Source organism: Ambystoma mexicanum, chromosome 3p (assembly GCF_040938575.1).
Source record: "Ambystoma mexicanum isolate Mex_15411 chromosome 3p, UKY_AmexF1_1, whole genome shotgun sequence".
Classification (NCBI taxonomy): domain Eukaryota; kingdom Metazoa; phylum Chordata; class Amphibia; order Caudata; family Ambystomatidae; genus Ambystoma; species Ambystoma mexicanum.
The window spans coordinates 803595589-803618462 of NC_090925.1; the positions used below are offsets into that span (position 1 = coordinate 803595589).

At 43.8% G+C, this 22874-nt stretch overlaps 1 protein-coding gene across 3 annotated transcripts in view; it reads right to left on the reverse strand.

The window, feature by feature from the left end:
• LOC138580907 (microfibril-associated glycoprotein 4-like) overlaps window positions 1-22874 on the reverse strand; it is a 427453-nt gene that overhangs the window by 12043 nt on the left and 392536 nt on the right. For all 3 annotated transcript variants that reach the window (XM_069651832.1, XM_069651831.1, XM_069651830.1), the window contains one exon: window positions 12840-12936. In XM_069651832.1, coding sequence (XP_069507933.1) covers window positions 12840-12936 — 97 coding nt within the window. The remainder of the gene's footprint in view (window positions 1-12839; window positions 12937-22874) is intronic.

Sequence of the window (22874 nt, forward strand, 5' to 3'; positions counted from 1 at the left end):
CATAAAATACTTTAACCACCCCCTACATCGGGCAATTCGGTGACAAAATGTATCTATATCATAAATCATAGCTTATGTGGTATTGGCTTTTACAACTCTACGGGCTTGGCCCTTCGGGTCTTACCTTGGGCACATATTGCACAGTCTGACGCATATGAGGCCGCCAAAACCAATAGAATAGTGGCCTCATGGTTCTCTTCTGCCCCAGACACCCAGCCAGCTTTGACTCATAGGTAATAAATAGTCGTAATAAATGGAATACTGCTATGAATAGTGGCGTTCAGCCCTTCTGCATTGCCGGTGCTGGATTTCTTTAATGAAGGCCGGAGAAGACGTGCACACACACACACACATATTACATGCTAAACACGTAAAATGACATCATCTGGTGTTGAACAAACATCACCCCCAGGTATAAGGGATAAGGCGTCGGCTTTACTGTGGCTAGACCCCGGGCGACATTTAACCACAAAGTGAAATGCAGCAAAAACATGACTGCCACCAGGCTTGTCCTGGATTCGTGCATTTTTTCCACAATCGGAGTTGTAGATTCTAGTGGTCTCTGTGAACTGTTACTTTGTGCTTAGCTCCCTAAGGTGATGCCTCCAATCACGAAGACTTCTTTTTATCGCTAGCAGATCAATTTCCTTTGATAGTATAATTCTGATTGATGGGCATGCTGCGTTTTTCGGAGAAGGTGGCCACAGGGTTCAATAATTGGGGAGGTATGTCTGTGACAGGGTAGCCCCCCCCCCCCCTTTTTGGACGAGGCATCACTTTTGACCACAAATGGCTATTCAGAGTGGTCGTAAGACAACGGCAATGGTAAAAGCTTGTTTCCAAAAAGTGGAACGTATTTTCAGCAGCTTCTGGCGCTGACATGATTCCATGGCTTTGTAAGGTGTATACATGGTGCTGGCAGCTAGGAATGATGCATGGCTAAAAGGCTGGTAGGAGTTGGTAAAGCCCAGGAATGCATGCAAAGCCTTTAGTGAAATAGGACAATCCGCATTCTCACACAGCTGTGCTCATCTGGACAGGTGTCAGTACAAAACCTAACAATTTCACCCCTTCTGCGTAGAACGGTTATGTGTCTGTTTTCGCTAAAAGGGCATGATCGCATACTCACTGTTGCATTGTTCTTACATGTCGTACGTGGAGCTGAGCATTCAGTCAATATATCACTATATTGGCCAAATAAACGATACAGATAAAGTAGGTTGTTGGAAGTATCCCGTGACAAAGGGGGTCATTACGAGTTTGGAATAGCACCATGGCTGCCTCCAAAGTCGTGTCCGGATTCTCTGATTGGGGACTTACCGGGTCATTCCAACTCTGGAGGACCCGGTAAGTCCCCATTCAAAAAACCCTTTCTCATTCGAGCCCCCATAGGGCTCAATGGGAATGGGGAGGGAGCTAATAACGGGTCCGTACATTACGGGCCCGTTATTAGCTCCCTGGTCCCTTAGCGGCTCCCACTAAGGACGGCTGGTTTTACCAGCCGGACTTAGTGGGAGCCGCTAAGGGACCTCGGAATGCGGCGGTAAGGGGTTAACGGCAGGGGCATCCTTACCGGTGCCGTTAACCCCTTACTGCCGTACTCGTAATGACCCCTAAAGTCTCATGCCTCGCTCTGGAGATCTCCAGTGGGTGACCAAGCGGCGGTATGGGAAAGATTCCCCAAGTCACCCTCACTTTGTCACCATTTCAGGGCAGGGAACAGTCATATGGCACCAAATAGGGAGAGTCTTTTTAAGGGGTACACTTGTACACCTGGGATGAGGAGGACCTATTGGTTGAGGTCAATCAGGCTCTCTCCAACAGCAAAGCATAGTGATTTTACTGCCACTGAAGTTGGGGTCTCTGTAACTACTGGTCTTTTAAAGCAATCAAATAATGGTAGTCTGCATGTCATGCAGCAACATCCGTTACTCCCCACGCCACCACACAGCAGCGCCGGCTTCACAGCGCTCAAGGCACCTTTGTGGATGGAGGCTGCCATGGCGTTTGTGGTCCCGATGGCAATCCCGACGTCCTGGCCACTCACGTGACACCGCGCGTAGCATTACAGACTACGCATACGCACCGGTCATGTGAGGTGTGTAGAGCCAATCAGGAGCAGTTCCAAGTAAATCATGTGACCGGGAAAACACGGTATAAAAGCAGCACTTGCTTTCACTCATACGCTTCTCAGCTGTTTACACAGCGTGTTGCCATTTTCTGCTCCTGAGCTATGACCCGTCTACCTTGTGTTTTGGACCCTGTTTTTTGTAATTTTGGACTGATTTGGATTGCCCTTCTGTATTGAAATCCTGGTATTTGTGCTCTCAACGGTTTTTGGACTCTGGATTTGGTTAATGGATTGATCTTGTTTCAACCTTGGATTTGTTGAACTGGGACACTTTGGATATTGACCTTTTCATGAACCACTGCATCTGGCACCCCTATCTTGCACTTCAGAACTTACAACCCACAAGTGATCCCTGGTTGAATCTTTCTATCTCTCAGGGAGGGACATCTAGATATTCAAGTCCACATCGGTCTTCCCAAAAGTAGGAGGGTACAGTCCTTACTGGAGGAGAAGCCAGGTGGCCTGCTGCTGAGGCCATGAGGAACCACACCTGTATAATGACAATCTAGTACTGGAAAGCTTTAAATAGATGGTTGGTGATAATAAGGGAGGAGGCTTGTGAGAATGACAAAAAGTTGATAATATGAAGGAGGTTGGTCATAGTAAGTAGGAAGTTATTTGGTAAGATCCGGAGGTGGAAAATATAAGAATATGGAAAATTGGTGGGCCCTAGGCTGTGAGCACTCCTGCGCTGTGCTCTGGTATCTGGTGCTCTGATGATTGTTTACTGCAAGGTCACAGGTTGTTGGAGGTGATGCCCACACATTCTTGGTATAGTTAGAGGTAGATCCTGGCTACCTTGCACTGTTATGTTGAAAAGGATGGGTATCCATACAGTTTTAGGTGGGTACGGTGCAATTTAATTTAGGTGAAGACATTCAGTCTTGGTAGTGGTCAGCCGACACGTGATTTGACCTCTAGGGTCTTTATCAAGGCTGATATTTAAAATGCACATATCCAGCAATTATTCGATATGAGGGACAATTTATGAATTGAGTGACAACTGTGTGAGTAACACCTGAGGTAGTGAGTTGACTATTACATTCATTAATATTGCACATAGTATGCATCTTGTCGTGCAGATCACACATTTCATTATTACACAAAAGTTATGCGATTTGTATTGGCGTGGATTGGAGCATTGTCATTGAGATGTGGTAGGAAAAGAGGGGGAGAAAAGAGGAACGGGGGTTAGTTTAGAAAACCGCTTGAGGTGTGTTAGGATCATGATGTTGTCATGGGCTTACCTATGGTTGAGGTGAGTGGGCTCTGTTGTTCCCGGTAGGGGTTCCTGATAAGGAAGAGACGAGTCACTTGGCTCCCAGTCTTGGGTCCTGAATGGGCCTGTTGGCTAAGGATAAGATTGTATGGTGAAGTTGGTTTTGTGCCACCATGTGGTGCCGGTTAATTGGAGCCGGTCCAGTGCTCGTTAGATGCCTGGTGGTATTGAATTGCCTATTCCTGTGGGCTATGTTGTGTGAGGATGATCTTGCTGAGGCATGGCGCAACTAAGCCCCAGTTATGTTGAGCGTGAAATGGGGTCCTTAGATGATGCTGATTGTTGGCCACCTGTTGGCTAGGGGGAGTTTGTGTACCAACCTTTGCTTGTATCGAGTTATGGGTGTTGGTGGTTGAGTGGCGTAGGTTAGCTCTAGTATCTGTACGGACCTTAAGTGATGGGTGAAAAAAAGTGGGTGTGTGAGCGCCTCAGGTACTCTGAATTTGCTTAGTTACCCAGCCTGTGCCGCTTCTGCATTAGCCTCATGCTGTGTTTTTATGTGGTTAAAAATAACCTGAGCATGTGGGACGTGCTGGGTGTAGGGCTGGTGAATGGCGGCCACTGTCTCAGGATCCCTGTCCATGATGTGCAATGTGTGTGCACTCTGCTGCTGAGCGATTCATGGCTGTGCGTTGCGGCAGCGTGATCCCAGGATGTGTCCTGTACTATTCATTTGCTAAGTAGCGGTAATCCGTGTTAGAAAGAGGTGGCTTGGTGGGGTGTGGTGCTGCGGCGGCGTGATTGCAGGAAGTGTCCTGTAAGACACATTTGATAAGTCGCAGCAATTCCTGTTACGAAAATAGGAGGTTTGGCGGGGGTATGGGGATCTGATCGCGTCGATCATCGCGAAAGGGCAAGCTAACGCTGTCCTACTGCACTAGCATTTCACTAACCTGTTCGGAATGCTGTCCGTCTGTGTACATGGTCCTGGTGTGGTCTGGGACAGTGCTAATTCATGGCGGGCACTATATCAACATGTCGCAAAATCAGTTTTGGCTTTGTGCATGCGTGATGCATGGACCTGAGGTGGGAGTCTGCAGCGCATGCATGCATGCATGCTGGATGGTCAGGCGTTGTAAGGACTAGTGCAGCCTGTGCATGCCTGAGATCCAGCAACAGTGGCTATGGTATTCACTTAATAATAAACCTGAGCAGAGACTCAGTGGTGTAAGAGCATCGTAGGATACGGTATCTTCATTAGTTTTAGTTGCAGGGTAAAGTCTGTAATGAAATGGCGGTACGTAATCATCCTTACAATGTGCGCAGTGCAGTGTTCGGTACCTGGCTAGTTCTATTAGGACAGGCCTGTGCGGAGGCTCGTTGTGAGCCCATTTTTGGGTGTTGGGGCATGTGCACTCGCAGGTCTTGGTGCGGATCTATGTCAATTTATGCGCTTCATGTCGCTGGAGAGAGTGGCCATTGTAGTGGGGGCATGGTCATTTGGTTGGCCAGAGCAGGAGCTTTTTGTTTAACAAACCGTTGTCTGTTGATAGGGCTGAGGCCCATCTCAGGGTTGAGTGGGGATGACTGGGGTTGACTAGAATTCATAACCCTTGGTCGGTGAGGTTGTGGGGTTCCCAGTGTGGTCATAAAACGTGATGGGGATGCCTGTGTATGCATCGGGGGGATGCCAGCATGTATTCTCATCTGTGTATCTCTGCTCTATGCTATATCAAAATACCTATGGGATTCAGTTCACTATGAACTCCAGTAAAACAGAAATTATGTTTTTGGATTTAGTGATATTTATCCAAGGGGATACAATACATACTAAGACATGTCATAAAAAAACAGAATCATAATCTTTACTTTTAGCGACTAGTTGCCATAACAGAAACACGAAAGACAACAACCCTTCAGGTGAATTTATACAAGCACATCGAAATTGTGATCAGACTAAAGATTATGCTGTGGAATGTGTCAAGCTAGATTTTTTTCTTTTCTGAAAGAGAATACACAGGAAATAATTGAAACTACAAAACAGAAAGTGGGATCATATAATAGAGTATAGCTTCTTATGGTTAAAAAACCACCATAAAGCATCACGGAGAAGGTCTTATTTATTATGACCAACAACTGTAATAGTATTAAAATCATCAATATTTTCAACAAAAACTGTAATTTACTACAGTTGGACAAAGATATTAAAACCTATATACATGACAAACCAATGATTGTATATAAAAAAGCACAGACGTTACAGAGATGTTTAAGCCCTAGCCATCTACAACATGTTATTCCTATAAATTCTATGTGGTAAGATAACTTGCCAGGTAGTTTCTTTAAATGTGGACCGTGACAAAATGTGAAATTATGCCATGGACAAACAAACTTTATTAATGGATATGTATGGAAGAGGTATAAAGATTACTATGTTCATAAACTGCAAAAGCATTTAGGTTATATATACCATTAAATGTCTATGCATGAAATTGCATATTAGCAGCACCATCAGACCACTAAAAAATAGAATATGTGAACATATTCATTCAGTGAAGGATACAAGATACCCACCCACGATGCACTGGATTGAAAAACAGGCTAACAATGATATTTAAAAGCTACGGTTTATGGGAGTGCAATCTTTAAAGATGGGAGAAAGAAAAGGCAATCTGGACAGTACCTAAAACAAAACAAAGAGAAGCTAAAACTATTTTTTACCTAAACACTACTGCGGAAGACCGTAATGAGGATTATGAGATCATTCATTTTTTTGGAGTAAATCACTATAAAGATGTTTGGGAGAGACACATGTTAAGATATTGTTTCATACATAACTGATTTCTATAATGTATTGATTCGAATTCAGCATTGATCAACCAACACTATATGATTTGGTCAATAGGTACTCAGAATATAATTGATATCATGCCTCCTCAAATTTGTGAAGAACTATAGGGGAATTTGTATTATCAATTTGATTAGGTGAAATACTGGATGATGCATTGTGGTTATTACCCGAATACAAGTCTTTTTTGTATGTCTAAATTTACATAGATATATCCAAACTGTTTCTAAAAATTGATTTAGTTATTGAGAAATCTTCATTATGTAGAGTTAAAATATAATTGAGGAAAGAATAATTTAAGATATATATTAACAATGAATTAAACAATTCCATTTTAAACATATAACCTAAGCACTCATTATCATGCCAAGAGGGTGACTGGCAAACCTAAAATTACTAGGAAAGTTAGATATGAGTCGACTTTCTATGGCTGCACCCTCATGAGAGTAGATACAGAGTAGTGGAATCGGTGTTGGACTTCAAACAGAACAGCGGTCACCATACTGCCTACACGCCACCGAATATAATGATTAAATATAAGCTTACACACCTATATTTGAGGTAACCAGTCTGAATGCATAAATTGAATACTTAACAGTTAGAGAAAATATTGAACCTCAACCTAAATACTAAAACATAGATAATTTATTGTTTGAGTGCTAAAAACCTGAAGTAATCTCTAGAACACTTCCTTAAATCACAACGACTTTGGTTATATATAAAGTTGAATTACAGTACAACTGTAACCAATATTGCAATTCTTAGTTAAGAATTTAGATTTGGACCGTTTATGAAATTCATTATTTGAAACTTGTATTTGTTATGATCAACGGATACAAGTGTGATTAAGGAAAGCATCAAGTGAAACTTTTGCAAACACAATAAGGAACACACAATTGTGGATATGTATATATAAAAAACAATAAAGGTGGCTAGAGCGGCATTAAGAAAGTACATGAATGGACCCTTAATTCCATATGAATTAATATTTCATTAGGATTGAATTATTGAATTATAAAAAACAGATGTCATGGGTGTACTCATTTTTCGTTCTTTCTCATTTCCTTTTTCCACCTTAATTTCACTTGTGTGTTTTATATAATGGATGTATTAAATAACACTTAAAATTGTGATGGAAATGAAACTACACAACTGTCGTTTTTTGTGAGATGTGTAAGGAAGGCATGGTATCAAACAGTGAAGACAGACGCAAGTGATCACAGTTAAAGGTCATTTATTGAACTTCAATGGGTTGATTGAACGCCTTCTAATCCTAAATCTAAGGATGAGAGCAAGCTACAACCATCAAAAGATAACGCAGTTCTTGTCAAGTCTCTGCCAAATAAAAGGGCACATACTAATAAACCTATTGCTAATGCTTACTTCTAAATGCAAAATGGTATGGGACAATTGTGTATGCAAAAAAGAAAAGTGTTCAAGCAATAATATGTCAGAACGGTTGAGAAGTTGGCTTCTCTTCCCCACGTTTTCAGCACGGGACAAGGAGGCACATTCAAGCTTCTCACACATTCTGGCTTCCCTGCCACGGGGCTACAGTTCAAAACGAAGGTATCAAGGTCTTCTGCCAAAGCCTCTTTTCCAATAACAGTCTCTTACTGCAGAGAGCCTGTCGTAGCAAACAATTACCAAAGTTCCACTTTTATCAGGATTTTCACATGCATAAGTTCTCGCTCCCAGTATTCATCATGAGTCTCTCTCCTTCAGACTTGGACCCGTTTTTACCACAATGTTTGCACTTGGTCTCCCTCGTTTGGGTTCAGACTATGGATCTCCCTTGTTCAGGCTTGGATCCCTTGTTCACAATATTCACATTTGGTCTCCCTTTTTCAGGCTTGGACCACGTAGTCTTACTTTCTATGGTTTCCTCTTGTTATCAAAATCGAAGACTTGCGAATGTGCAATGGGTTTAGCCTAAACCATCGCAGGACCCCTTTGATTAACTGATCAATCTTCTACTTCTACCACTTCTTGGTGGGATACCTTACAGAAACCTTCGATTGAGCACATTCACAGTGCCAAGCTACTCTGTCAACGTTATATCTTTCCTTCTCAAGTTCAAACATTCATCAGTCGTTTAGCTTTACTCGCATCTTTCATCAAACGCATTTAACAATGTTTGTTCCAGCGCTTGTTATACAATGTTGCTGCTTACAACCTTCACTTCAACACAGACCTGTCTTGTATCAGTCTCCCCAACTCACCGGCTGTGTTGATCTCTCTGGAGCTTCTTTGTTCTTGAAGCCAAGGACGATACCACGGCGGCTGCTGCCCCTTCCCGCCTCGGTCGGTTACGCGGGAGGGCCTCCGGTATCTCTGACACACAATGCAAGATTCTTCAGTCTGGTTTCCCGGCCTTACGTTTTCTGACTTGAAGGTTTCATACCGAAAAGGTCAAGGGTATTTCCCTCCTTGCGAACCCTTCTTGGTTTGCCATCCTTCTCCCCTCCTTCAGCTGCCAACTCGAAACTGCTGTTCCTTTATGGGCTTTGCCTCGCTCACAATGTGCTCTTGTGCTCCGCCTTTTATCCATATGGGGAAGTTTAATGGAAATCAGATGTGAGTGATTGTCAGTAATTGCCTGACTTTGCCTGACCATAGTAGCAGGACATGGCAGGTACACTGCTTGGGTGTGAGTCTGTTTTCTCCAAGTGGGGTGGAAAGTTCCCATGTATCCTACCTGGTAGGAAGGGTTAAAGGTGTTGCAGGGGGACGGATACCACATCTCGCCATCTGGTGTCCCACTACCACTCCCCGAAGTTCCCTTACCCAGGTGATCCTCCTGCAGTGGTCCACCCCCAGGGTCTGGATCCAAAGGCGAGGCTGTGCCCTGGCCAAAGGAGAGAGAGATCCAAGGGGACTAGAGGGTGACACACCTTCTGGTTTCTCACAGATGTAACAAATACACTGGCCCTTAAGAAGCTTGTATACTGTACCATTATATGCGGGTGCAGTGTTGTGAAACACGTGATAGCCATCTCTTTTTCTGTATATCAAGAATATATTTCATAGTTATGGTCATGTATGTTTTGTTTATATTTTCACTTATGATTCTGTGATTTCAATTACCGTATTAAGAATGATATGATATGTTATGGCTATTGAATTTATATATATTTGCATTAACGGGCTCTGAACAAGAAAATTATGTTTTGAAAAGTGACTGGGGGGGGGGGGGGGGAAGTGAATGCTCTGAAGGGCACATGCTAATGGTGCTTGGGATTTCCACAGTGTGTCCCAAACCCTAACCCAGGCGTTCCCCACTAGGCCTTACTATGTTATTCTGGGGAAATCAATTACTCTACTTGAACTTCTGTACCTGTATCTAGAAGACTTTCGAAATGCTTAGAAACAAACTAAACTCCAGAGTTAAGCACTATAGTATACTTGCGTTCTTGTTTAGTAGTCTCTGGGAGCCACTATATTAACATTTCATTCGCTGAAGACCATTGCAAGAAGGTTCTTTTTTAATTATATAACTGTTTCAGTTTCTCACACTTCATACAGTACGATCTTTCTTTCCTGGTGGTTGTGTGAGACTAACATAAAAAGGGCCCTTAGAGGGAGGTTACATGTGCATCACTGGGGAAGCAGGAAGATGCATTTTAAGGCACTTATATGTTATTGTGTCTTATTTGCAAACAACTGATGCCAACCTATCACTGCAGCCCTGGTGAAATGAGCTAGCTCATTGCTAGCTGGCCTCTGGGTCTAACGGTTGTAGTGCTCTTGGACCTTGACTATCCTCAGGAAATGAGTTTAAGAAGACGGTGGGCAATCTCAGGTCGAAATGTATACCTTTTTACGCTTTTCGGTACTGTAAGGAACGCATGGTGGCAATAGTAAGACAGACACAAGTCACCACAGTTCAAGGGTATTTATTGAACTTTCACAAAGGTGAGATAAATGCCTATCTAAACCTAAATCTACAGATGGGAGCAAGCTATGACCATCAAATAATAGTAATGCAGTCCTAGTGGAGTTTTGTCAAATTAAAAGGGCCTATACTAAAATAATTGCCAAACCTTACTACTAATGTACAAATAATGTGAGGGAATGTTCATGAAAAGGAAAGAAGTGTTCAAAATTGATAAGTCAGGATGTTCGTGTCGTTGGCCTCCCTTCCCCACGTTTACAGCATGGAGCAAGGCGGTTCACTCAAGCAAAGCCACACTCTGGCTTCCAGGGCACCAGGATACAGTTCCATTTACACTGTTCAAGACCTTCTGGGTACAAGTCTCTTCGCTTCTCGCAAGTCTCTTGGACCTGTTACACAAAACAACACGAAAATGTTATTTTCATCTTCTCAGTATTCAATTCTGGGTGTTCACTCTGGATCCCCTCAGCTGGGCTCCCCTTTACACAACGAAAGTTCAACGTTGGATCCCCCTCAGTCGAGCTCAGATCCCTTTCCAAGTAGGTTTAGATAATCCTTTCTCGGGTGACTCACGGTTCACCCCGGATCCCACTCAGCTGGGCTCAGATCCCTCTCTTTCACACGATTAGTCTCCTTTAGCCAGGCTCGCACCAATTTAGATGCATTTTAAACTATCGAAGAATTTCGAATATGCACAGGATTTAGTTTGACCTGCTGCATAACAACTTCGATCTCATTGTTCCTTTTTACTCACACTCATCATCAGTTGGCTACCTAACAGAGACTTTCGAATGAGCACCCACGTGGCACCGGACCACTCTATGTATGGTATCTTTTGCTCACCTCCCAAAGTTACATTGCAAAGTTCAAATTATATCTGCGTCGCCCTTTGCAAACACCTTTCACACTATTCTCTTTCTAGAATGTTGCCGCAGGCACCCTTGGTTCAAAACACAAACCGGTTTGGAATCAGTCTCTCCGACTCACCGGCTGTGCTGTCTTCGCGGATGCTGCTTTGTTGTAGGAGCCAAGGACAGTACCATAGCGGCAATCGCTCCTCCCTGCCTGGGATATCGATGCAGGAGAGCCCTGGGTATCTCTGACACAATTTGCAGGTTTGATCAGCCTTAGTTCCTGGTCTTTGGTTTCTCACTTTCCAAGGCTTATGAAAGTAACGGTCATTAGAGGTCACGGGTACTTCCCATCTTGCGACTCTCTGTGGTCTTGCCCTGTTTCTCCTTGTACTAAACTGCCATCTTGGAACTGCTGTTTCCTCGTGCTGTTTGCCTTGCTCAGAGTGTGCTTACGTGCTCTGCCTTTTATCCGTGTAGGGAAGCATGTTGGAAGTCAGGTGTGTGTAATAATCCCTAATTGCCTGACCTTGCCTGGCCATGGTGTTGGGAGATGTCAGGTATACGGGTCTGGTGTTAGTCTGTTGTTGCTCATGGTGAACTGTCTGTCGGAAAGAGTTTGTGTCGAAAAGGGGGGGGTTGAATTCCTAGCTATCCTACCTGGTAGGATGGGGGAAAAGTGTTATTGGAAAGGGGATACCACGTCTCACCCTCCGGTGTCCCACTTCCACTCCCGGGGACCAGCGGGTGAGACACCTTCAGGTTTCTCACAGTACCCATGCCATTCTCCAACTGCGGAGGGCACAGTAGAGCATCGAAAGAGAATAAGCCGCCCAGTACCCACGCCAGTGGAGACCCAGGTTTGGAATACAACAGGAAGATAGGCAAGCAAGAATCAAATGAAAGTTATATCTCAGCATCTTTTTGCTTTTTATTTTGTCGCCTAGGATCACGTTAAGTATTGGAACACTAATAGTCAGCTGTCTTTCCTTTGAGCTGAATCTTTTTCAGAGCAGCAAAGTGGAGCCTTGAGAAGGCACGTGACCCGTGAAAGAAATGTCGACTTGTATTAAGTGCATTGTAATGAGTCCGATTTAAGAATCACCTTTTTGCTTTCCGAATAATTTGAGAAATGTAATTTCTTTGTGTTAATGTTGACAATCCAAGAGACGGAAGGAACATGTTCATATAAGTGCCTTGCTATGGAAAAATCAATGATAATTACTATCTGGAGTAAAAATTCAAAATAAATCACCTTTTGTAACGGTACAGCACCGTGAGCTAATTTCTTCTTCTATGCGCATACACCTGTAGGCAGCACAATTTGGTGGCCCTGTACAGTCAGAGCTTTGATCTCTAGTAACCTTGTTTGACACACCTTTGTTCAGCAGGGGATACGGTGTGCACACAGCAGTCATTTAGTGTGTGTGCATAAAGGAAGTGAGTGAAGTGTGCGACATATGCAAGAGTTTGGGTGGCTAGTGGCACACACAAAGGGAATGTGATGTGAGCTGGTAAGATAGCTCAGCGATTTGAGCGCTCGCTGCTGTGATCTGAGTGTGATCTGCAGGTCGCAGGTTCGAATCCCGGCAATCCAACTCAGCCTTTCATCCGTGGTCGATAAATTAGTACCAAATTCGGTTGGGTGATATTGTATGTAAATATGTGCTCTGTAAAGCGCTTTGGATTAAGGCGCAACATAAATAACACATCATTATCATTAACTGCTAATGCATTATTTCTGCTCACCACCTCATGGTGGTGTAGAGTATTCAGGATTAGGTGTACTCCTGTTTCAGTTGTAGTAATTATGACGCAAAAAATATCACAGACATTTCACTTTGTATTGTTCTTGAGTCAGATACAGGTGAGTTGTAAATTCCCAGAGTACTTACCCAACCAGTACTCCCCATCAGCCCGTCCAAAGCCTAATTTATACTCATTCCAGTTCCGGAAGAAGGTGATAGTTCCATTAAATCTCTTCTGAAAAACCTGAATAATACCAAAACAAGAATGAAAAAAAGATAATAAGGAAATGACAGTTGAACAGATAAGAACAGAAACCTACAGCAGCAAGCAAGTGGGGGCAATTCAAGAAGAGAGAGAATGTCAAACAGGAATACCTTACCATTCCAAAAGAAGTCAACAAAAAAAGCAGACAACGAATGATATCTTTATTTGCATTTTTAAAGCGCTCACACAGCCCGGGGGCATCGAGGCGCTGTTACAGGAATTTTTGTTTTAGTTGTGTATTTATAACGCGCTTATTAACCAGAGGTTTCTAAGCGCGGACCCGGGGTTCAAACCTGTGTTGCTTCTTGTCGTCTTGGTTCTAAGGCGAGCACGTTGCCGCTGAGCTATCCTCCCTGGTGGACCACAATAAATAACAAGATTGGAGAAAGATAAGGTGGTAAAGACAATAGGGCCCGGTACGACACAAATGACATGAAAGTCCAAGAGAAGACAATGTTTGTAGAGATATTACGAGACCTCGAGCGAACACGGAAGTGCGGCCCCCGCGCTTCGCGCGCAGCAGAAGAGCGCAGAGAGCCACGGAGCAACATCAACTCCTGTGCGCTCCTCCACAGGAGTGGCCACAAAGCTAGAAGAGAGACTTTAAAGACTCAGATCAGCTGTACAATAGTTCAGGGGCCCGTTGCCCTTTTGTTAGCATATCATTAATGATGCAGATTTATCTTGATGTTACTTCTGAATAAAAAGACATCACCTGCAACAACTCCGCCTTAGATTTTTCATTGTAAGAATTATACAACATAATTGGCGACGAGGATCACCACTAAAACCCACACGGACCCATGCAAGGAGCGACACAACCACCGCCCTTCCTGCAAACTCCAGGTAGGCCTGCCATTCCGTGGCCACAATGGCAACCCTTATTCACAACGTACGTGGAGGCCTTGGGCAGTGCGGGCTACTCGGCAGCGAGATGCAGGGCGATGTTACTAAATGCCCTGGGCACCGAAGGACAAAGGGTGTTTGAGAGTCTCACCCCGGAACCAGTGGCCGGTGACAACGATTACGTATTCAAGGAAGCCGTAAGAAGAATTGTCAAAAGGTTCGCCAGCAAGGAGAATACGGTCCTACACAGGATATGGTTCTATAGCCGCAAACAGGAGGCGTCTGAACCCATAGATGACTATGTTACCAAACTGCGCGAATTGGCGGCGCTATGCAACTTTGGTAACAACGCGGAGAGTCTGATCTGCGACATGCTGGTGGTCCACACCAACAGCAGGAAGGTGCAAGACAAGTTCATCCTAGAGACGGAAGTACAGCTGGAAAAAGCAATTGAAATAGCGAGAGCAGTGGAGGAGACGGCAGGTAGAAGGAAAGAATTTGCAAGTGGCCACAGCCCAGCCGAAGTACAAGCAGTGGCTTTCCGCCCAAAGTAGGAGAGGACGGTCCTCGACGTGAGAGAAGGGAAATGGGTGAGGAAAGAACCATTAAAATGCCACAGGTGCACCAGCACGAAGCACTTAGTTTTTGACAAAGAGTGCCCAGCAAGGGACAAGGAGTGCTCGATGGCGAAAACAAGAAAATCACGAGCGTCAACGCCGAACACAATACAGAGAGGGAATCGTCCTCGGAAGATGAAGGGAGACCTACCGTCATAATGGTGAACAGCCCACGGGCCAGAAGAGAAAAGCCCCATTGCGCAATCAAAATCAATGGGTTGGAAACAAGAGTCATGGCCGACTCGGGCTCTGATCTCACCATAATACCCCTGCACACTTACAAAGAGAAGATGGGAACAGAGACGGTCCAAGTGCTCAGCACGCGGCACAGGCCTACAGTTTTCAGCAGTGCGTCAGTAGACCTGCTGGGCTACATCAAAGGGAAAGTAGAGTTCAAAGGAAGAGAGACCACCACAAAAGTTTACTTTAGTCAAGAAGGCCCAGCGGTACTAGGGTGGGATGACCAGGTAAAATTGAAAATTAAGGTGGGCCCCAGCACGGAAGATCAGGTACTGTCAGTCAGTTGGAGAGGAGCGCCAGTAGCGAAAGGAGATTATCCAAAACTATTTTCGGAAGAACCAGGACACATCAAGGGCTTTGTCCACAAAATATTACTTAAAACCAACGCAGTCCCGGTCAAGCACAGAGTAAGACCAGTACCGGCAACTACAAGAGACACACTCAGAAGCCAATTGGACAGAATGAGGAAAGATGGCACCATCAAAGAAATTGAAGCATCAGAGTGGCTGAGCCCAGTGGTACTCATAAAGAAACAGAATTCACAAGAGCTAAGGGTATGCATTGATCTCTGCAGTCTAAACCTGGAAGTAATCGCAGACAGCTACCCACTGCCGGCATCAATGTGTTAATCCTCATGATGAAGGAAGCCAAAGTGATGGGGCTCTAGGGGACCCTCGCGTATGGAAACAAGGCCCAATCACCACACACAAACTGATACGCCAGACACGAGGTTCAATTCCAAAAAGCTAGGGTTTATTGCAAAGCAAATAGTCTCAGTTGGCCAACTGGGTCTCAGGTCCCTCAACGTGTGTCTCCAGACCCCGAAGGACGAAAGAGAGCGAGAATTTTACAACAGTTACATATATACAAAACAAACATCTTGCTATCAGTAATGACATATTCAATGCCGCCCATAATGTATTTCCTTTGAAATGGATTTGATGATTGACAATTGTGACGAATATGACACCTTCAGACATTCATTTAGCAACAGTTTGCAATTTGCGGACTTGCAGACATGATTCTTTGTTTTAGAGAACACACTGCTCCTGTTCTTATGAGCAAGCTGCGTGCAGGGGAGAGACATATTCCAGGCCTCGCTATCTTCTAGTTTCTATTCGTGTGCTAGGGGTCAACTCACTCTACAGGGCTCTACAGGGCTCAGTGAAGGGGGGCCGTACAAGAGAGCGAACCATTAATTGTTCGTTTCTACCATTTCTACCGCACCAGCAAGACTAGCTGGCACCTGCGTAGTGATTAAATGCCTTGTTGCTTACTTCCAAGGACTTGTGAGGGGGGAGACCGGGCATTGCTGTCTGGATTGCCTGCGTTGTGTTTCAACATGTATCTTGTGGCCTTGCTCTATGCATGAGCAACAACGAAATAACGGAATAGAATAAGCTTACAGTAAAGCAGTTTAAACAGAAAGCAAGAAGCGAAAATCAGACAAAATGACGAATTCTATTCCATCAAAATGGACACACTCTAGTCATGCTTATGAGTCTGTACTACTAATACTGAACATATGAGGCGGTTGGTTTTTGACCAACAGAATACATTGCTTATGTTATGGGAGGGCATTTTCTGGATTCAAAAACCCTCCTCTTGGCCGTGAGCCAAACGCCTTATCCAAACATTGCATCCTCTTCTGACCAAGTATCTGATTCCGAACTTTGCATACTACTATTTTCATCATCATTGTCATTAATATTGATTGACATGAATTCTTTCACTGTCTTCATTTCATGATTCATTTGAGTATTCAACCCAGGAGTTTTTTCTTGTGTTACTATATGTACGCACTCCTCACTTATTTCAGTGCAAATTATTGGTAAACAGTGTATGCAACAACAACAGGTCATAAATATTCCAAGCACTGTTACTAGGAGTGCAACTAATTTCCATCCCCATGAGCGTAATACTTACCAGAACCAGGAGCTTATGTTTAATTCCCAACTACCTTCTGGGGGATGGAGGTAGGAGCTCAAAACGTGCAATTTTCTTATCGCTTCAAAAATCGTAGGGGAGGAGTCACTTACAAATACGCAACATGATGATCCCACGATTTTACAAACTCCCCCACAATCAGCCAAAATGATGTCAAGAGCCATCCTATTTTGGAGTGTCATCAATCTAATCCCTTTTTCCTCCAATGTCATGTTATATAATATATCCGTTGTCCCATTTATTGTTTTCTCTAATATTCTGGACAGTTGTTTTATGTTATAGGAGTTTATTGCTTGGCCCCAAAATGGTATAAATGATTTTGCTATGTCTTCCGCAATCAATCCTCCTTCCTCATATCGTCGTGGCCTCGATCTGGATAGTTTGGCTATGTCCGCTGTTTTTGAAAGTAACACCCCTGGAAACAGAATCCCCAAGTAACAAGTACCTCCCCAGTTTCTAGGTAACCAGGGGTAAGCTTTTTCTCCACATACACATGCACTTCTCCCCCTTCTCCCTCTACCCTGCACTTGCACGTTCTCAATGTCACTGGGCCTAGTAAGATCATTGTTTTTGTTCTCCCTGTTCCCTTTCCCTGCCTGGTCGCACTCTGAAACACTTGTGTATGAGCGCGATAGAAATAAAATATCAATCAATCAAACATATAAAATAAACAGGGTCACCTACATGCACTGGTTCTTCCTCTCTGTCGAGGAACGCTATATTCATACACCTAGTGAATGTCCCTACTGAATAGGAGTCCTTCTTCTTTAAGCAAAAGGGAACAGAGCGTGGACTGTAGTTTACTGTATAGGAGGGGGGCACTGTATCTTTATTTCCTTCTAGGTTCATATGAAACGTGATTACAGATGATTTATATGGCACAAATAATCTATCTTGTGGCACAACTACTGGTGTTATCAGTCGTGTTTTATGAAATATAGAACAACCTACAGGTTTCATAATTATCTCCTTGAATTCATCCATGTTTATTTTATCTAATTGACCCGTTTCACTCTTGTTCCATTTCCCATAATACAATGCCCTTAAGGATGCGTAACATGCAAATCTCAATGGCAGTGGCTGCACATACCAACCTATTCCCTTACCACCATGCTGTGGTAAGTGAGCACACACCCAACAATTGTTTTTTTCTCAGAATTGAGTGTGTCATATTCATTATCAGCATTAATGTGTTATTTCCATATCCTTCCCTCTGTCTCTCTTCCATTGGGGACAAAGTATAAGTAATTACATGGACCGGGATTTCAGTGGTGGAAATATTTCTAATTGGCAAGAACACTTCTAATGGGTGTATTTCTTCTAAGTACCATAATACCACTACTGTCATTATCGGTGCTAATATACTCATAACGCACATGACTATTGTTAGGATCCGCATACAATTTTTTCGGCAATGTTTTTTCTGTAACCTTACAGTCTCTACAGTTAACTCATTATCAGCAGTGGTGCAGGAGGGGCAAAAGCTGGTGCAAGCATTTTTCTCTCGTGGTCCTTCTTCTCCAACAATGTTCATCGTGAATATCTCTTACCGTTGCACTTGTTCGAATGTTAATAAGTTCAGGAATGTCAACAAAGTGTTTTGCCAGTTCTCAGCAGCCTTGATCGATATACGTTGGGCAAGATTATCGTCCTTCTGCACATCGCTCAAAGAACTGCAGAGCAGTTATCAATTGCCTTTGTACCATATGAGCCCCTCTTGTCCGTGAGGGGTGATCTACACATGGATTTCCAAAGATAGCATCGGGGAGCCGTGTTCCTGAGCTGTCGGATTTGCACAACTCCCACGCCTCTCTCCCTTAGGCCTCCGGTTCCCACTTCATCCGTGATGGGAAACAGAGGCAACAATGATCAATAAAACGAAGATTTGATCACTCCTTCTTTCGAGAGCGTAAATTATACCGCCTTGCTCCTGGTACTGTGTGATCAATGAATAGTGCGGGTGCACTTCCGGACTCAGGCTCAGTGCCAGCCTGCGGCGCAACGAAAGATGATGGGCGCCAAAGTGATGGTACAGGCTTCGTGTCAGCCAGCAGTGATGCAGGTTCTGCTGGACTACGTTGGGGCACTCTTTGCCCTTTCTCCTCTATAGCAATCTTTTCAGGCTTTGTTTCGGGATCAGACAGATTTTGTGGCAAACAGCTGGCGACAATTTCCTTCGTTTCTGGGGCTGCTGTCTCTCTTTGGTCGGCTGGATTGGGCAGTTCTTTCAATGGCGATGGGACTTTCTTCATATGCGTGGCATGTATCCACGCCTTCCTACCATCCACAAGGACTGCAGTTTGTGTTGCCAAAAGGATTTGGTAGGGTCCAGGCCACCTGGGTGCAAGCGATGATTTTCTCTCAAAGTTCTTCGCTAGAATCCATTCTCCTGGTTGCAGAGAATGCCCCGGAACAGTGTATCAGATGGAAAGAGCCTCCTCCACCTGCTGATGAATCAAACGCAATTTCTGTATTAACAGGTTACAGTATGTACTAAGTATACGGTACTCGATTTCACTCAATCGCCTTGTTTGTGGCGCACACCAAACATTTGCAGACCACCCCAGGTACGGGGAGAGCCCAGTCCTTGCCTGCACAGATGTGCGCATGCATAATAAAGCTAGGGGCAACGCGTCTGTCCAACGCAACTTATTCCCCGCAGAGATTTTACTAATTTTGGCTTTCAATATGCCGTTTTGGCGCTCAAGAAGACCGGCACTCATGAAATGTCTGGCGCAATGGAATCTGTAATACCACTGTGCCCACAAAATGCGGGCCATTGTTTGACCATATGACCCGGGACAAGCCAAACCGTGAAAAGTACTCCTTCAACATCACTTTTGCAGTGCTCATAGCAGTACATTCCTTCAATGGATGTGCTTTCACCCACTTACTGAACGCACACACAACCACTAGAACGTACTTCAAGTTCTGACACCTTTCCATTTCTATGAAATCAAAATGGATTACCTCGAATGGCATAGAGGGGGGGCCAAAACTACCTGTTGGAGTTGCTGTCCCTTTCCCAACATTGTGTTGCAGACACGTAATGCAATTCTGTACCAGTCTTTCTGCATTTTTCTTTGTGTGTGTTCTGCCATACTGTGGCTAAGTGCTGAACTATCATTTTTGCACAAATGTGTGTGGGACTGTGGGCCATTGTGACCATCGCGGTTACATAGGAGTTGGGCAGCATCCAATTTCTACTTTTCTTGTCCACCCAGCAACCTTCTAGATCTAATTCTGCAGAGCCCTCAGCCCATTCTTATATTTCATCAGTAGTTGCTTCTGCCTGCATCTCTTTAACAGTGGCAATTCCATTCTCTATCATGCAAGGCACTTCTTCTCATTGTACTGTTAACATCTTGGTATTCAAATCAGTGGCAGTTTGTTTTGCAATCATGTCTGCAAATGCGTTCCCCTCTCCCACTTTACATGTTACTTTTTTATGCGCCTCACATTTCACTATTGCTAGGCGTTTTGGACACATAAGTGCAGACAGCAATCGTACAATCAAAGGGCCATGTTGAATCCTGGTTCCATGTGATGTCAAGAAACCCCTCTCAGCCCAGAGTCGGCCAAAGTTATGTACCACCCCAAAGGCGTATTGGCTGTCAGTATATATGTTTACACTCAGATTTTCAGAAATGTTACATGCTCTGTTTAACGCTATTATCTCCGCGGCTTGTGCAGAGTTGTAGGGGATTCTTTTACTCTCTACAATACTAATTTGTGTCATAATAGCATAGGCAGAAGTTGATGTGCCATCAGGTAATTTGAAGCAGGAGCCGTCACAAAACAGTTCTCCATCTGGCTCTTTCTGTGGTGTGTCTGTTAAATCAATTCTCCCTTTCGTTTCTTCCTCAGTAACCATTAAACAATCATGGGGAGGTGATTCATTCACACCTAATTCTTCCTTGGGCAGTGGCATTAATTGTGCAGGATTCAAAGCGCTACACCTCATAATTTGGATGTGTGGTGCAAATAGGACAATTTCATATCTAGTCAATCTAGTGGATGTGAGGTGTTGTGTCGGCGTTCTATTAATAGAATGTCTATGGCATGTGGCACCATTAAAATTAAGGTGTGCCCCAACACCATTCCTTCAGTTTGTTTCACTGACGCAGCAGCCACTGCAACAGCTCGCAAACAACATGGTAGAGTGCATGCCACAGGGTCCAGCGCTGAAGAAAAGTAACCACATGGTCTATTTCTTCCACCTTGTTCCTGCGTCAAGACAGCCAATGCGCAGCCTTCATTCTCATGCACAAACAATCTGAAAATGTTTTCATAGTTTGGTGTGCCCAAAACTGGGGCGGAGCACAATGCAGTTTTGAGCAGATCAAATGCTCTCTGGCATTCTTCATTCCATTGCAAAGGCATCACAGCATCCTTTTTTGTCAATGCCACCATTGGTTTCACAATCATTGCGAAGTTCACTATCCACTGCTGGCAATAGGAAGCCATGCCTATTATGGCTCTGACTCCTTTCTGTGTTTTTGGAATAGGCATACCAGAGATACTTTCTATTCTTTCTGGTGTCAGTCTTCTCCCCTCTCTCGAAAGTAGGTAGCCCAAATAAGCCACCTCCTTTCGACAATACTGGAATTTCTTCAAACTCGCTTTATGGCCATGCGCTGCTAAATGTGACAGTAACAAGACAGTACTTTCTTTACAAATCTCCTCTGTATCCGCAGCAATTAATAAATCATCTATATATTGTAACAATACACAACCTGCCGGTAGTTCTAACATATCTAGCTGTTCTTTCAATGCCCTGCTTTAAATACTCGGACTCTCTGTATAGCCTTGTGGAATGCGCGTGAATGTAAATGACCGTCCTCCTAACGTGAAAGCATACAAGTATCTGCTATCCTTGTGTACTGGGATGCTGAAAAATGCATTCTTAAGGTCTATCACGCTAAAACATGCTGCCAAGGCGGGTATCATTGTCAAAATCATGGTGACGTCTGGGACCAATGGGAATTGAGGGTCAACCACTTTGTTCAATGCGCATAAATCAATTATGAAACGATACAGTATATCATTACCTCCTTTCTTATACACTGGGAGAATGGGGCTGTTACATGTACTGCCTGTAATCTCTTCAATCACCTTTAGTTTTACCAAATCTGAAACAATACTTTTCAATGCTTTCTCTCCCTCCATTGAAATCTTGTATTGAGGAATACGTGGCAATGTTACTCCCTCCTTCAAAATAATTTTTACTGGTTCTATCTTCAAGCATCCCACATCATTGTCATTCATTGCCCATATGCAAGCTGGTACTTCACTCAACTCCCCCAGCAAAGGTTTGGACAAAAATTCGGACACTGGTATATTCTGTGGTGAAATTGTCAAGAACACTCCATCAGGGGTGCAATGGATAACTGCACTCAGTTTTTTCAATAAATGTAATCCTAAAAGATTCTCCCCACAATTTTCTGTTAAGAGAAATTGACAATATTCAGTAAATGGACCTAATGTTACTGGTACTGATTGGGACACTGGATTGATTACTGGTGTACCTGCGAACCCTACTGAAATATTTCTTTGCCCTGACAGCGGTATTTCCAGAACCAAGTGGTGGTCTATTGAGCACTTTTGCGCACCTGTCTCTACGAGAAAGCTGTGCTCTCTATTCCCGATTTTCATTTCTACGTAGGGTCCTTTTTGATTCACGGGAATAGATACTGGTTCCGACCCCTGTCTTGGGTTGTCCTATTGAGGAAACAACACATCATCCGATGTGTAGTCGGCACAATAATATGCATTGGGTTGTGTGTCAAAAATGTTTCCGCTCCTGCCTTTATTTCGCTCACTTTGATTTTGGTTATAAGGAATCTTACTCTGATCTTGGCTCTGATTCTGAGTGCCATTTCCTTGATTATTCTGGTGTTGCTGCATATTATTATTTCTATTCTGTCCATTTGTTCCCGGGTGTCCCCTGTGTGGTCTTCTCTGACCATACCCCTTCCTATTTTGCAAGTGTGGACATTGCGCTCGCCAATGACCCTCTTCTCTACAATACGCACACTGATTTAATCCCAGAGGCCCTCCATGCATGTTAGAATTACTCCTCCCTTGTGTATTTCCTCTCCCTCTAGTGTGTCACGCCAACCGGCTGAAGTAACACCCTCGTTTTCAAATTCACCCTATCCTTCGCTTCTTTCTCTTTCTCTGTGTTCACCCTATTCTCATAATACTGGGCCATATGCAATACTTCACTCAATGATTTTGCTTGCCATGCACTTTCTGATGTCATTA